General features: G+C 21.8%; 6 protein-coding genes across 6 annotated transcripts; 5 read left to right on the top strand and 1 right to left on the bottom strand. All coding sequences in view use genetic code 6, as the record gives it.

Annotated features, from left to right (window-relative positions):
* Nucleotides 1-48: 48 nt before the first annotated feature.
* Nucleotides 49-1,366, bottom strand: TTHERM_00825350 (transmembrane protein, putative). Its single transcript, XM_001031403.3, has 2 exons — nucleotides 1,036-1,366; nucleotides 49-908 (listed from the first exon to the last, which is right to left on the bottom strand). The coding sequence occupies exons 1-2, from the start codon at nucleotides 1,322-1,324 to the stop codon at nucleotides 340-342; spliced, it is 858 nt and encodes a 285-aa protein (XP_001031403.2). The 5' UTR covers nucleotides 1,325-1,366; the 3' UTR covers nucleotides 49-339.
* Nucleotides 1,367-1,704: 338 nt separating this feature from the next.
* Nucleotides 1,705-3,300, top strand: TTHERM_00825340 (transmembrane protein, putative; the record flags this gene model as incomplete). The annotated part of the gene is made up of 6 exons (XM_001031402.2): nucleotides 1,705-2,008; nucleotides 2,066-2,320; nucleotides 2,415-2,756; nucleotides 2,818-2,991; nucleotides 3,056-3,093; nucleotides 3,148-3,300. The coding sequence occupies 6 exons, from the start codon at nucleotides 1,705-1,707 to the stop codon at nucleotides 3,298-3,300; spliced, it is 1,266 nt and encodes a 421-aa protein (XP_001031402.2).
* Nucleotides 3,301-3,876: 576 nt separating this feature from the next.
* Nucleotides 3,877-6,058, top strand: TTHERM_00825330 (patatin family phospholipase; the record flags this gene model as incomplete). The annotated part of the gene is made up of 4 exons (XM_001031401.2): nucleotides 3,877-4,457; nucleotides 4,673-4,950; nucleotides 5,017-5,485; nucleotides 5,662-6,058. 4 exons carry the CDS (start codon nucleotides 3,877-3,879, stop codon nucleotides 6,056-6,058), a joined length of 1,725 nt encoding a protein of 574 aa, XP_001031401.2.
* A 283-nt stretch (nucleotides 6,059-6,341) lies between these two features.
* Nucleotides 6,342-8,157, top strand: TTHERM_00825320 (transmembrane protein, putative). Its single transcript, XM_001031400.2, has 3 exons — nucleotides 6,342-6,636; nucleotides 6,694-6,778; nucleotides 6,955-8,157. The coding sequence occupies exons 1-3, from the start codon at nucleotides 6,449-6,451 to the stop codon at nucleotides 8,083-8,085; spliced, it is 1,404 nt and encodes a 467-aa protein (XP_001031400.1). The 5' UTR covers nucleotides 6,342-6,448; the 3' UTR covers nucleotides 8,086-8,157.
* A 1,002-nt stretch (nucleotides 8,158-9,159) lies between these two features.
* TTHERM_00825310 (Serine/Threonine kinase domain protein) lies at nucleotides 9,160-11,278 on the top strand (the record flags this gene model as incomplete). The annotated part of the gene is made up of 10 exons (XM_001031399.3): nucleotides 9,160-9,202; nucleotides 9,270-9,322; nucleotides 9,375-9,508; nucleotides 9,603-9,730; nucleotides 9,844-9,945; nucleotides 10,167-10,253; nucleotides 10,310-10,398; nucleotides 10,449-10,571; nucleotides 10,777-10,914; nucleotides 10,961-11,278. The coding sequence occupies 10 exons, from the start codon at nucleotides 9,160-9,162 to the stop codon at nucleotides 11,276-11,278; spliced, it is 1,215 nt and encodes a 404-aa protein (XP_001031399.3).
* A 556-nt stretch (nucleotides 11,279-11,834) lies between these two features.
* On the top strand, nucleotides 11,835-14,408 carry TTHERM_00825300 (hypothetical protein; the record flags this gene model as incomplete). The annotated part of the gene is made up of 1 exon (XM_001031398.2): nucleotides 11,835-14,408. The coding sequence occupies one exon, from the start codon at nucleotides 11,835-11,837 to the stop codon at nucleotides 14,406-14,408; it is 2,574 nt and encodes an 857-aa protein (XP_001031398.2).
* Nucleotides 14,409-14,902: the final 494 nt, after the last annotated feature.

Raw genomic sequence — 14,902 nt, 5'->3', positions numbered from 1 at the left:
ATTTAAAATCTTATAAAAAAATAAATTTCTAAATGTTTAATGTTTTAATGGCTTTGAATGAATTATAGGTTATAAAAAATAATAAATTATATAGTTTAAGAATTTAAACATATTAGAATATATTGTGAACAAATAATTTTCAAAATAGCTTAAATTATTTTTTTAAATTTTTAATTATCTTAATTGTAAATTAACAAATTTAAGCTAATCTATCTTTTAGTCAATAGTTTATGAATTATTGGTATTTATTTGTTTTTTTATTATTATTGCTATTTTATGAGTTCTTTTAGATAGGTAATTATTTTAAAATCATACCATAATTAATATTAAATCTATTTTTCAAGATTTCATTTCCATAACATACTCAATAATTTAATAAACAGATTAATAGAATATATTTAACTATTCTTTTGCTTCATTTTTTGCTTCTTATTTTGAATAAACAAACCTCAATATATCTTCCTCTTCTACACCCTAGAATTATTCAGATTAATTAACATAATCATATAAAATAATAGTTATTATTCCAAAAATATTAGAATATGATATTTCTTTTCTTTTCACTAAAGTAGCCAGCATTTCACTAAAATTAAAATAGCTTCCTTTTATAACTCCAATCATGTAATTCAAAGTGCCAATTGCAAAATCTTCGGTAAATTCATCAAAATTACTAGGAATTGAAGATCTAAGTGCAATGTAATTTTAAGACAACGAAGAATGAAAAGCAAGCTTATTACTTTTATTTTTTTCTAATTCTTAAATAGATTATTTGTAAATATTTATATTTAAGATTTTTGATTTTTTAAACAATTTCTCATTCTCTTCAATTAGATTAAAGTAATCTGCAGCATATTAAATAACATAGTTAAGGTAAGTTTAGACATCTTTTTTCTGGTATTGTCTCCTATCTGAATATAATATAAAAATAATTAAAACTTTGAAAAGTCTTTGTATAATCATATATTTTTGATTGTTATCTCATCCTAGATAAATTGTTCCAACCAAAAAAAATATTTTTAAAAAAAGGAATTTTACTTTTTCTATTTTTTTCAGTTATTTTTTAATAATCCTCTTAACTCATTTCCATAATCAGCTATTTTGTACTAATTAATGTTTCTTTAGAGTACAATTAAGTACCTTCTTGCTACTCTTTCAAAACTTGAGCTTCTAATTGTTAAATCTACTTATTGTATTTATTAGATTTTTATTTTTATTTAACTAGATAATAGGCTGTTAAACCACCTACTGCTAATCCTACTATTGCAAATTTTTTGTACATATTTTTTTTCAAAAAATTAATAAATGAATATTTTAATAACCACATAAATATCTTTTTTTGTTATTTATTATTTTTTTTGTTTTGTTTAAGAGAAAATCTTATTGATCAATCAAGAAAATTCTAATAAAAAATGCAAAATATTTGTAAAATAAAATAGAAATGAGTTTTTTTGTATAAATTTCCAAAATTAAAAAATTTATAGTTTATTTTTGAAAAATATTTGATGAAAAAAATAATTATTAAATAAATCAATAAAGATATATCGGGATATCGTTTTTCATAATTGTTAATGGACTAAAACAAATATTAATAAGATTCATTAATTTTATTAAAATAATTCAATTATAGGTTTATTTATTAAAATTTGTAACAAATAGCTGAACTTGTTATTTTTTTTACTTTAAAATTAAAAATCTATTCAAAAAATGAAATAAAATTTTAAGCTATTATTTTTAGCATGTATTTTGGCTATTTCTTGTGGATTAGATGATTTAGGAAAGCCTTTGATATACAGTTTTACTAAGCATAAGCACTACTAGCCAAATTAAGGTTTTTTAGCTAGCAAATAAACAGAAGGAACTCCATAAAATCCTCCTATTCCAACTGATCCGCAGCCAAATAAGCCTGATTAACCAAATCAGCCAAATAAACCAGATTAACCAAACCAACCAAATAAACCTGATTAGCCAAATTAACCAAATTAACCCACATAGCCAATTGAAGAATAAGGTATTTTAGAAGTTTACTATCTAAAAATTGTTAATATAAATAAAATTTTAATTGTAGGAGGTAACGGATGGGGAATATTTTTCGCTATTGTGATTGTAATTCTTGTTATTGTAGGAATTGCTTATTTGTATAACATGTATGAGGAACACATAATAAAAACAGAAGGTACCATGAAGGCAGAATTAGGCATTAAGAAACAAAATTTAAATTCAAATCAAAAATTGTTATTAAATCTTCTTACATTTAATAGTAAGAGTGATGAATTTTCAGCTCCATACTATTAGTAAGACGTGGAAGTAAAACATTAAATTGGTAAAAGATTTATATTGAAATTTCAAACAACTTTTATATTATAAATTTATTTTTAAATATTTTTTAAATTTGTTTTTAAATCAATCATAAAAAGAGGAAGCAAACAAAGTTGTGTTGGGAGAATATTTATAAGCTACATTTAAATAACAAAATGGGTAAAGATTGATTATTTGTAACTATCCATGTGATTAAAAGATGGATTGTTGCTACTTTGAGGTTGAGCTAGAAAAAATAAATTCAAATAATTTTGATTAGTAATTATCAATAGGATTTATATCAAAATCTTAATTAGATAAATGTAAAACATAGCCTGACAATTTTCAGTTGTTGCTCTCAGGACAAAAATCTGTGCTTTATTCTTCAAATGGATTAATAATGATTGGAGAATAGGAAGTAGACCTGAATATTGAATAAATTACTTATGGTGATACTATGGGTATTTTCATCTTCAACAAATCAAGATATATAATAAACTAAGTTATTTTTTATTTGTAAAGGAATTGGTTATACTAAAAAAGATCAAAGAATATGGATTACTAGAAACGGAGAATTTTTAAATCCTCCACCTTTTGAGGAAATAAAGAAATTGTAGGAATAAAAAAAAAAGAGCTCAAGCAAAAAAGATGAAGAAGAAGAGTCTTATAGACCTAAAGAAGACGATCATGAAGAAAGTATAGAATCACTTTTTATAATTATAATAAACATTTATTAAAACTTATTATATAAAAATGATAGTTGAAGAAGAACGTTTGAGGAAAGAAAGAGTGCTTAAGGTAGTTTAAATTTAATAAAGAAATTAAATATTAAATTTTACTTTATTATAAAAGCTTAAATTAGATAAATAAGAAAAATCTTAAGAAGATTATGAAGCAATTTATCCATTTGTCTGCACTAATTTTCCTTGCACAATAGATATTAATGTAGGAGGATATCCATTCCGTTTCAATCAAAAAGAAATAGCTACTGGATTGCTAAAATGATACATAATTTTATTTTGAATTGTAAAAAGTAATTGATAAATTTTTACTCTCTTGTTTATAATTAGTTGTTAATTTTGATATTTATGTAAATTTAATTATTAATTAATTATAAAGTAATTTATGAAAAAATTAAATTCAAATTAAATAAATTATTATATTAACATAAATTATACAAATATATTTAATTGGTAAACTTTCAATTTAATAAAATATCATTCATTACCTTAAATATTACAAACAAAAAGGTGTTTTAAATTTATACAATGTAAGCCAAAAAAAAATATTTAAGTTTACTTTAGTAAAATTTGAAGATTATCTATCTATCTTTTTATGTCATGTTTAATTATTTATTTAAATTATTTTATAATTATCATGGTAGATTACGAATATGACGTATATTAAAATAAAATACCTAAGATTTGTAAATCAAAATAAATAGCTTTTTTGATCTTAATTATTAATATTACTTTATCAATTTATCAAAAACTTATACCAATTAAAGCTTTTGAAAAAGCCCAGTTTATAAATATTTAGTTAGCAAATTAGCAATTTGGAATATAATTAAAAGCATAAGCAATGGTACTAGGATATTTATATAGAGTAATTAAAAATGAAATAGAAGAAGATCTTTTTATGCTGAAAGAAATTTTATTTTATCATGCTGAGCAAACTAAGTAAATGTATACTGATAAAAAGCAGCAAAATAAGTTGAAAAAGAAAATAAAAAACGTTTAAAGCTATGAAGAGTGGAAAATTTATGCTCAACAGTTAGATAACCTCAAAAGAATTAAGCAATGGAAAGAAAAGGCAGTTTCTAAAGACTATGATTACAAATATATAATAAATTTAAAAAATAAGCTAAGAAGTAAACGCCATGGCTCAAATTCACAGCAGAATGTATTAGATTTAGTAGATTTGATAAGATCTCATCCTTTCAAAAACATAGCAAATATTCTTAATCCATCCTTATATTAGCAATGTTATTTTGGAACTAAATAAGTTATACACGATTTTATAAATGAATTAGATTTAAGCATCAAGTATATAGCTTAGTCTCAACACCTTGATCTTTCAGAGAAGCTAGAATTCTTCGCAGAAGTAAGACATGCTCTTGGTAGAACTGCTATGATTTTCTCAGGTGGTGCATTTTTAGGATTGTAAATATTTTGCATAAAATATTTTTAGGAATATAAATAAATATTTAAGAATTATTTTATTACCTCTTTGTGGATTTAAATTATATTAAAGTATTTACATTAAAAAAGTATTACAAAATGGTCAATTTTGTAAATTAATCAAATCCAATAATTAAATTTTTAATTTTTTTAAGTTGGGAAAGAAAGCATTATAATAATTCTTAATTAATAATTAGATATCATGCAGGAGTAGCAAAGTCATTATTTGAGTAGAATTTACTCCCTCGTATATTAGCAGGTTCTTCTGCAGGAAGTATCACTGCTGCATTTATAGGAACCACAAAGTATGAAGATTTAGGAAATTACTTTGACAGAGAATAAAGGAAAATAAATTACAGTGCCTTTTTACAAAGAGATCCAAGAAATAGTGCTTTTAGAAAAATAATCAGATTTTTAAAAGAAGGCTATTTTATGGATATGAATATTTACAAGAAATTTTTGAGAGACAATTTAGGTATATTAAATACAGATAAAGAGTTATTTATTTATGGTTTTTGAAATATTTTTTAATTATTTATAGGTGATAAAACATTTTAAGAAGCTTTTGACGATACAGGATTTATTTTAAATATTACTGTAACTGGAGCTGGTAGACATACCTAAGACAGAGTATTAAACTATTTAACGGCACCAAATGTAGTCATATGGTCAGCAGTTTGTTGTTCCTGTAGTCTGCCATTCGTTTTTCCTCCATCAGATCTTTACTTTAAGAATAGGAACGGTCAGCTTATAAAATATATAGAAGATTCAAAGTTTATTGACGGTTCAATAGCATTTGATATTCCTCACAATTAACTCTCTGAATAATTTAATGTTAGCACAACCATAGTTAGTTAGGTTAATCCCCATGTAGTTCCTCTTCTTAATCATACAGAAAAAATAAGATACAAAAATAAATTAATTGTTAAGATTCTGAAAATTTTAGAATTCATCAAAATGTTAATATCTTAAGAAGTTAGGCTGAGGTTTAAACAACTTAATAGCTTAGGGTAATAAATTTTAGATTACCATGATTATACAATATTAATTTTATTTAATAAAATAAATAACTCATATACCTTGAATTTATGAAAATATTTTAAAGTTTGAGTTTATTTAATAAATTTGCTTATTTTCTAAATAATTATTTATTGACTTTTATAATTATTTTCATTAAAATATTAAGAATTTTACCTTTGAGCTTGGTGACTGCTGTAAGAGTGATGGACTAGAATTACGAAGGTGATATTACTGTATGGCCAATTCCTAAATTAACAGATTATCTAAATCTACTAAAAAATCCAACTTCATAGGAATTTATAGAGCCTTATACTGCAGCTGGAGCAAGAATGACTTATGGAAAAATTCCTCATATAGAAATTTTGACAAAATTTGAAAGGGTTATTGAAGAAAATTATTAAAATATAAAATAATTATATTATCAACAATAAGGAATATAATAAAATCCTTAAGGTTGCTTGAAAGAAATAGAGGATGAAGAAAATGAGTTTAAATAAAAGAAGATTTAATAAAATATACCTAGAATCTAGTCCTTTCAGAACCCAACAAGAAAAGACATTTGAAAAAAATAATAAATCAATTTTAATAAAAGCTTAATTAATTAGTTCATTTTAAATTTGGAACTATAAAATAAATTAATTTGATTCATTCAAATATTAATAATAAAATTATTTCTGTAATTATATTTGTTTTGTTTATGTGAATGAATACAAACATAAAAATTATATAATATAGCTGAAATATTATAAAATATTTTTGGTACTTAATTACTAATTTGCTTTTAACAGCTTCTTATTTTGCATATTTGTTTGAAATGTTTATTTAAATATAATTTCACAGAAAATAACAAAATTGATATCTATCTTATTTATTGTTTTTATTCTTAGATTTTATTAATAGCAAACAAACCAAAGAAAATTTAAAAATAAAAAGAATCTAGTAGATTGAACACTATGGGGAAAATTTGCTCGCTAGTTGTATCACTTTTCGTTATTGCTCTTTTGTTTGTAGGAAGCTTTCTTCTAAACTAATAAAAGTATAATATAATGGAGCCGTTTGAGGATTACATCAAGTTTAATAAGTTTGTTCGAGATGCAAATGATTTAAATTATTTTTTACATGGATACTTTATTTTCACAGAGTAATTAATCATTTTATTTTTTGCGAATCATTTTCAATTATTTTATTTAATCAAAAGTTAAAATAACTTTGAGAGTATAGATAAGTAGCTTGAAAATTCTAATATTACAAGACCAAAAATTACAGACTATTATGTAGAAAAAGTAAAAATTGTTTGTTTATTAATCATCAACTTTTATAAAATGGATAAAAGAATAAAAGTTTGTACTTATTAATAAATTTATTTATTAAATAAGAGGACTAAAAATTAATTTAATATATATAGATATTTTTTTATTTTTGTTAGAATCGTTTTAAAAAATTAAAATTATTTTTAAAGATTAAAAATAGCATTAATGAATAAGATAGTGATTAATTTTTTAAATGCGATAGATTTAGAACTGTGATTCTTGAATTAGATACTGATAAGATAAATGACTTGTTTAACACTTTAAATTATGATTTCAACTCTACTAAAAATGCCACAGAATAAAAAATAGCTCAAAAGTTATTTTAGTTTTCTAATTAAACAGCAGTTGCTTTGAGTTCTGCTGATGAAAAAGCCTTTGATATTTTTACTTATGAAATTGAAAGTAAATCTTACTAATAATGGATTGTAGTAGTGCTTGTATTTTCAGTGTTATTCTTGCTAATTTTCTAATGTGCTTTTGTCCCCATTACTTATGATGTTTACAGAGACAGAAACAAAAAATCAAGAAGAAAAGAAGCTCGTATGAGTAAAGAAACGTTTTATATTCACTTGATCTTACACGTCATAACTAATATAATTATAATCGTATTTATTATACTGTTTTACAATACTGTTAATGATTTCTATGATAAAACTGGAAGAAACTCATTTGATTTGCTGAAATATACTAAAAAATATTATTTTTCTTTGCGTGCTTTACAGTCAGAAGATTTAATTCATGTATTTAATACCACGGATGGATAAAAGCCAACGAATATTACAACAAATAAATCTAGCTTTACTGATTCAATTAAATATCTCCAAAACTCGGGCTAATTGAAAATTAAATTTCCTTATTTAAAAGAGCTGCATTAAAAATATTTATATAATGTAAAGTGCAGTGATTAAATAATATCTGAAAATGAAATATCATTTTCACTATGTGAAAAATATTCTAAAAATAATCATGAAGAAAAATTAAATTTAAGATATTAGTCTCCAACTAAAGTTAATTCTCTTAACAACATTATATATGAAGAAATATTTGAAGAAAATTTAATATTTGATCATTTTTAGATAGAGTATTGCCACGATATCATCAGATAAGTTAAAGACATTATGGAAGAATATATTTCAACTATTCAGGAGTCAGTTCTACTATTTTTGTTTTAATTTTTTGTTTGCATCGGATTCCTATTTATCTTTTGGGTTCCCTTCTTTAAGGATAAATCTTCATATAAAAAAGAAGCTAGAAGATTTGAAATGGTAAATTAAATTTGAGTTAAATTAAGAACAAAACAAAAAATTGTTTACTAAATTTGTAAAATTATTTACAACAATATTGTGATTTTTTTGATGTAATTCATATTTTTTGTTAAATTTATATATTAGTATTTAATTTTTTAAATTTAATTCTTATTAGTTTTAATTAAATCCTTTTTATTTTTTTTCAAAACAAAATAAATACTTTAAACAAAAACAAATATAATTTCTTTATTTTACAACAAACCACCATTTTCAGATTAAACCATAACTTAAAAAGATTTTTCATAAAAATCAAAGCTAATTAAAGTGATTTTCAAATATTGATTACAATTTTTAAATCAATTCTTAATAATTTTATAATTGTTCAAAAAATAATATTCAGTAAGATGCTAAATAAATTTCTCATATGCTAAATAGAATTTGATCATCTTAGTAATGATAATATCTAAATATGATAATTTAATATGAAAGAAAGATTATTAAATTAAGTTTTGTACATATAATTTTAACTGCTAATAAAAATTTTTATATGACTATAATATTTAAATTTAGTAATTTTGAATAGGAATCAATATTTCATTATTATTTAAATCAAGTTTAAACTTCAAAAAAAAAAAATAAATAATGTGGTTAAATAATTTAATAAAATATATGGATGTAAAATCAAATTTCATTTAATTTGGAATAGATAGAATTAAAATCTAAACTTTTATATTTTGTAAAATTGTTATCATGTACAAAATAACTAAAAAAATGGTGAAATTATTTACGAAATTTCTCATTTAAATTAATAAATGTAAGATAAACAACTACTATTATATTTTGATTAATATGAAAGATATTTTAAAATCTTAACTGAGTATAATTTTTTTAATAACAATCAAATTAAATCTTTCAAATTTGTTGATATAATAAATAATTTTCTCTTATTACTTAACAAATCTATTAATTAATTAATTTATATTCTATTTTATCCAACATTTATAATAAATTAACCATTGAAAATATATTAATTTATTTATTTATTAGATCTTAGTAAACAAATTAATTTCAAGATAACAATTATATATATTATTATAAATTTTACAAATGGGAGCAAAATGTTCTTTAGCATGTGACGATTCAGGAAGAAGTACTAACTAGCATTTTTGATATTGGAGTGATTTTATTCACATAAATAAATAATTTTTATATTTTAGGAAACATAGGTTACAAATTCTTTGAATTAGTTGGTACTGGAGGATTTAGCAAAGTAAAATTATTAGTTATGTTATCAAAAAATGAGCATGAATTAATTATAAAAGGTATGGAAAGTTCAAAAAGATGGATAAACTTCATTTAGAGCACTAAAATAAATGGTTAAATATAGAATTATGTCTAAAAATAGTGTTGAGGCAATATTAAATGAAAGATAAATACTTGAAAATTTAGATCATCCGTAAATTTTTATGAATAAAATATAAAAAGTGATTGAAATTATCAAGCGAGTTACACATTATGAAAGATATTGTATCCATTTTGAAAAAATATAGGTTTATCATCAATATGTATAGTGCATTCTAAGATAAATATAATTTATACTTGATTATGGACTACTTACCTGGTGGAGATCTTAGATATCACATTAAGTAAACAAAGATATTTTCTGAATAAAATGCAAGTAATAAATATGAATAAAAATAAAGAGATAGTTAGTTATAGAAATCTTTTTTTAGATTTGATTAGCTTTAATTTTTTGCTTACTTATTCAAATATTTTATATAATATAAAAAGAATTTATGATGGCATGTACGCTAGTTGCGTTAGAGTACGTCCACTCTAAAAATATTATTCATAGGGATATAAAGCCTGAAAACTTAGTTTTTGATTCTTAAGGTAAGCTATTTAACCATCCAATTTTGCTTTAATTCTATGAATTAAATTTATAAATGTGAAATGTAAATTATAAGGAACTCCAAAATTTTTGATTATATTATTTTTTTTGTAATATTGGGTTAAATGATTAGGATATTGATTACTTTTTACATTTATTTACCTAATTTATTTAATTACCACTCAAATATTCATTTTAATTAATTAAAATACTTAATCTATAGGTTATTTGAGATTGACAGATTTCGGAATTTCAAGATATACCAAAACTGATAATTCAAACGAAACAAGTGGAACTCCTGGATATTTAGGTTTTTTTTTTTGATGTTTTAAACATGTTATATTAATATTTTTTTAAAATTTATAGCTCCTGAAACTTTAATGAGACTAAATCATGGAAAAGAATCAGATTTTTTTGGGCTTGGAGTTGTATTATTCGAATTAATAAAAGGATATGTAAATAAATATTCGTGAATTTATAAATTTAAATTGCTTTATTTTAATAGAGGCCATATAATGTTAGATCAAGAAAGGAAATGAGAGATAAAATTTTTGAGAAAGAAATTTAACTTGATCCTTCACATGATCATGGGGAAGTTTCTGCAAACTGTATTGACTTGATAAATAAAGTAAACTATTATATTTAATATAATTTTTAAAATAAATGAATTTAAATAGAAAGTTAAAAGATTTTTTACATCAAAAAATATTAACTTAAATTATATAGCTAGAGTGTTTGCTAAAAAACAATATAAATCAACTAACAAAATTCATAAAAAATGAAAATAATTCTTTTTGTTTATACTAATTATATCATTTAAAAACCTATAAAAGTTAATAAAAATAAAACCATTTAAACGAATCGGCTGTAATGGTATTGAGGAAATATTTAAACACCCTTGGTTTGAAGGATATGATTGGGAATCTTTAAGAAACAAAACATCAAAAGATGTGTTTTTCACACCAAAAGAAGTAATAAATTTAAATCAAAAGTCAATTAAGCAAAATTTATAAAAAGGGTACAAATTATAGCAGAAAACCTAGAATTGAAACAGAAACATGTGACGAGGATAGAAAAAATAAAGATTTGTTAAGTAAAAATGAGTATTAATGTAAGCTTATTCGTTTTTTATTATAAATACTAACATTTAAAATAATTTTTCAATAGTATTGTTCAAAGATTATGACTATAATATTCCAATAAAAGAAGTATCAACAGTTAATAATTTAAATAATTTAAGCAGTAACGAATAAAATCCTTAATCTAGTTTATCTTAATATAACCATCTTGACGACCATAATTGAAAACTCTCTTTATTTATTCCTAAAATACTGATCCTAAAACTATAATTTAAACATAAAAATTATTTAAGAAAAAAAAAATTGAAATAATTATATTAAAGCTATTAAGATAACTAAATTAAATTAAATTAATTTTCCACAAATAAATAAATAAAAAATATTTAAAAAATTTGTATACTAATATAATACTTTATATTATTATGATATCTTGTTATTAAATAGCTACAATTTATTACACATACATCAATATTTTATTTTGAAGTTATTTATAAAATTAACAATTATTTGAATTGTTTTTAAAATGATTTTCAATTTAAGTAAAGATAAAAATATAAAATGTAAAACAGGCTTAATTAATAATTAGTTTTTAGTTAAATTTTGTATGGCTCAAAATAAATTTTAATTTGTAAGCAAATCAAAAATATCATAGTTTACGATATTATTATGCTCAGTTTTTATTGGGTATCTCTTTTCTATACAAAATTAAATTTTTAAAAACTCAAAAACACTCTGAGAAAAAATTTAAGAATAATAATAATAAAAATAATATTAAGATCTCGATAATTTAAAAATAAAATTATTCAATCAGTATGGCAGAAGATTTTGAAAATCTACTCAAAGAAGCATACGAAGACTTCTAAAAGATTTGGATCAGTTGTGATCTACAGAATAAAGTATAAATCTTACAGCGCTTAAAGTAGTAATGTGAAAATGAAGATGAGGAAGTTAAAAAAAATACTTTTTAGATTATTGAACCCTTTTATGTTGACTTAATTAGGCATGCAAATCCAAAAATTTTTGTTTTAGGGCTTGAAATGGTGAATTTATAACTAAACAGCTAAACTTAGCTCAAATTAAAAGTGAATAGCTTAATCTGTGCTTTATGTATGTCAATTTTAGTTAAAAAAGATTATAGAGATAAAGCTATTTAGCTGCTATTAGGATTTTTTGAATATTACAACAAAGAATTTGTTTCTGGTATTATAGATACATTCTAATTCAAAGAACCAAAATCTATAATGGAACTTCTAAGATTTTTTTAATTGCTTATAATTAAAAATGATGAAAAAAAAATATAATTTTTAACTGAATAAATGGATTTGATTATTGACATTGCTTCTAACTTTGCAACAAACATGGTCAGATAAGCAGCATTAGATTTAATAGTTAAATTAGGACAAGATTTGGGCTATGAATTTATAAAAGATAAAATTCCCCTATTGAAAGAATCTTAAAGAATATTAATAGCTAAACGATTGAAAGAATAAGGAATTGCAGATGAAGAAATTTAAAAAGTAGAATGTTAAAAGCAAGAATAAATGAAGATATATGAAAAAAACAAAGAAGTGTATCTAAAATTAAAAGACAGTGTTATTAATTGTTAGAAAGAAAGACAGAGTGAGCTAGCAAAGTTTATTCATCTAGCCAAGCATGAAAAAGATAAGATTATTTTAGATTAGAATATCAAAAATATTAAAGAAATTCCACTTTTTGTTGATAAAATCAAATATGCCAAAGGAAAAGTAAAAGTTCATGTAATCAGAGAGATTCATGATATATTTATGAACCACCCTGAGTAAGTAGATGAAAATCAACTTGTTTAAAGATGGAATTTTGAGAAATATTTTACATTTGAGAATCCATTAATAAAGAAATAGCTTGCAGATATATTAATGATATATATTAAAAAGATGTTAGAAAAAGAAGAAACAAAAACTTAAATGATTAAAATCTTGAAATCTTAAATTTAGGGAATCATCATTTAAATAATAAAAACCCTCTGCGGAAATCAATATTCTACTTCACAAAACTTACTAAACCTTGTTAAATATTTATTAGAATTAGGGATATTTAACCATGAAATTATGACTAGCTTTTATGATGCAATGCTTAATAAGAGTGATTCAGTATAAAACTCATCTATAAATATTTTTAGGTAGCTTATTGTTTCTTAGTATATGCTTTCATTACCAAAAATTGATTTAATTTTGAGTCAAATAGCTGAACTCACTTCTTCGTATTCAGCACATCTACGTAAGAATGCTTTAGATGCCTTAGTTGAAACTGCAGCTATAATAGGTTTAGCCATTCATAAATATACAAGTACCCTTAATAAATTTCAAGCAACAAAATTCTAGCAATAAACAAAGCACATATTTAATTAAGAAGGCATGGACATTGAAAATGAAAATTAAGAGGAATAGAATGAAGAGTAAAAACAAGAAGTCTAACTAAATTAAATTCAAACAAATGAAAGTGTATTAAATCACCTGAAACTGTAATTATGCATGGTGAAAATACAAAACGAGGAGGATTTAATATCAAAATTAAGCTTTTAAATAAAGAAACAGCAGGAAGTTCCTATTGAATAAAGAGTAGATTTTGTTTTTGTATTTTAACAACTTTTATAAAACTACTCAGATATCATAATAAAAAATTCAACCTTTTTGATAGGAATGGTTTGTGAAAGCTTTAATTTATAGGATAATTTAAAGCTTTTTGAAATTTTATTCGCTTTAAAGAACAACGAATATACCTAAACAACATTGTAGAAGATTTTCTAGAGAATAGGATTTCAAAATATTAGCAAATTAATACTAGATTTTTTCTTTTAAAGATACTAAGAAGAAAAAGTTTGTACATTTTTAATAAACATAGCAGACAAAATTGATGATGATACATTATAATCAATAGTAAAATACTTAATTTAAAATATTTCAGAAGTAAAAGATCCATAAGCTAAAACTGTCTTCATAAATTTTTTGGCAAAAGTTCAAAAAGCTAAAGATCAAAAATACGTGGTAAGTATGGCAGAATAGCTTATTATTAACGAAAAAGCAAGAAATACTATTTTAAAAAAGATAGACTAAAGCTATTAAAAGTACGATTTTTTAGAAAAATCTAAATTTTAATCAGATGAAATAATAGCAGAAAAAAAGAAAATAAAGCAGCTACAATAAAAAGATGACTTTGAAAAGAAACAAATAGCTTAGGATAAAAATCAAAAAGTGGCTCTCTCTTTTAAAGAATTTAGAAAACAGTAACTCCAAAAGATAAAAGATGAAAATGATGATATCTAATAATTAAATCCTTAATAAATCTAATAGCTAGAATAAAAGAAAATAGTAGTAAAATAAAATGCAGAGGTTGATGATGAAATTTGATTATAAACAAATTAATTAATTAATTATTTATTTTAAATTTTAAATATTTAATATTTAATTGAAATTTTTTGAAAATGGTTTAATGCTATTATGTATAATTAATAATTTATTTTCTTGTTTTTCTTTATCAACAGTCTTTCGTACCTATTAATTTGATAAAATAAATTAATTTATTTTATTCTAAAATGATTTTATTTTATTTATAAAATTGAATTAATGAGTAAAATAAAATAAAGAGGTTGATGATGAAATTAATTTGAATATAAACAAATAAGTTGATAATATATTTAATTGAAATATTTTGAATGTATTTTAATGTTATTGTATTTTTAAAAAGAAATTTTTCTTGTTTTTGTTTTCCAATAGTCTTTCTTATTGATTAATTTTGTAAAATAAATAAATAAATTAATTTAATTCTCAAATGATTTTATTTAATTTATAAAATAAAATTAATCTCAATACATAATTATTTTATAAACATTTAAAGTAAATTT

The sequence above is a fragment of the Tetrahymena thermophila genome (genome assembly GCF_000189635.1).
Source record: "Tetrahymena thermophila SB210 genomic scaffold scf_8254440, whole genome shotgun sequence".
Taxonomy (NCBI): Eukaryota; Ciliophora; class Oligohymenophorea; order Hymenostomatida; family Tetrahymenidae; genus Tetrahymena; species Tetrahymena thermophila.
This window is presented reverse-complemented; position numbering and strand designations above follow the sequence as displayed.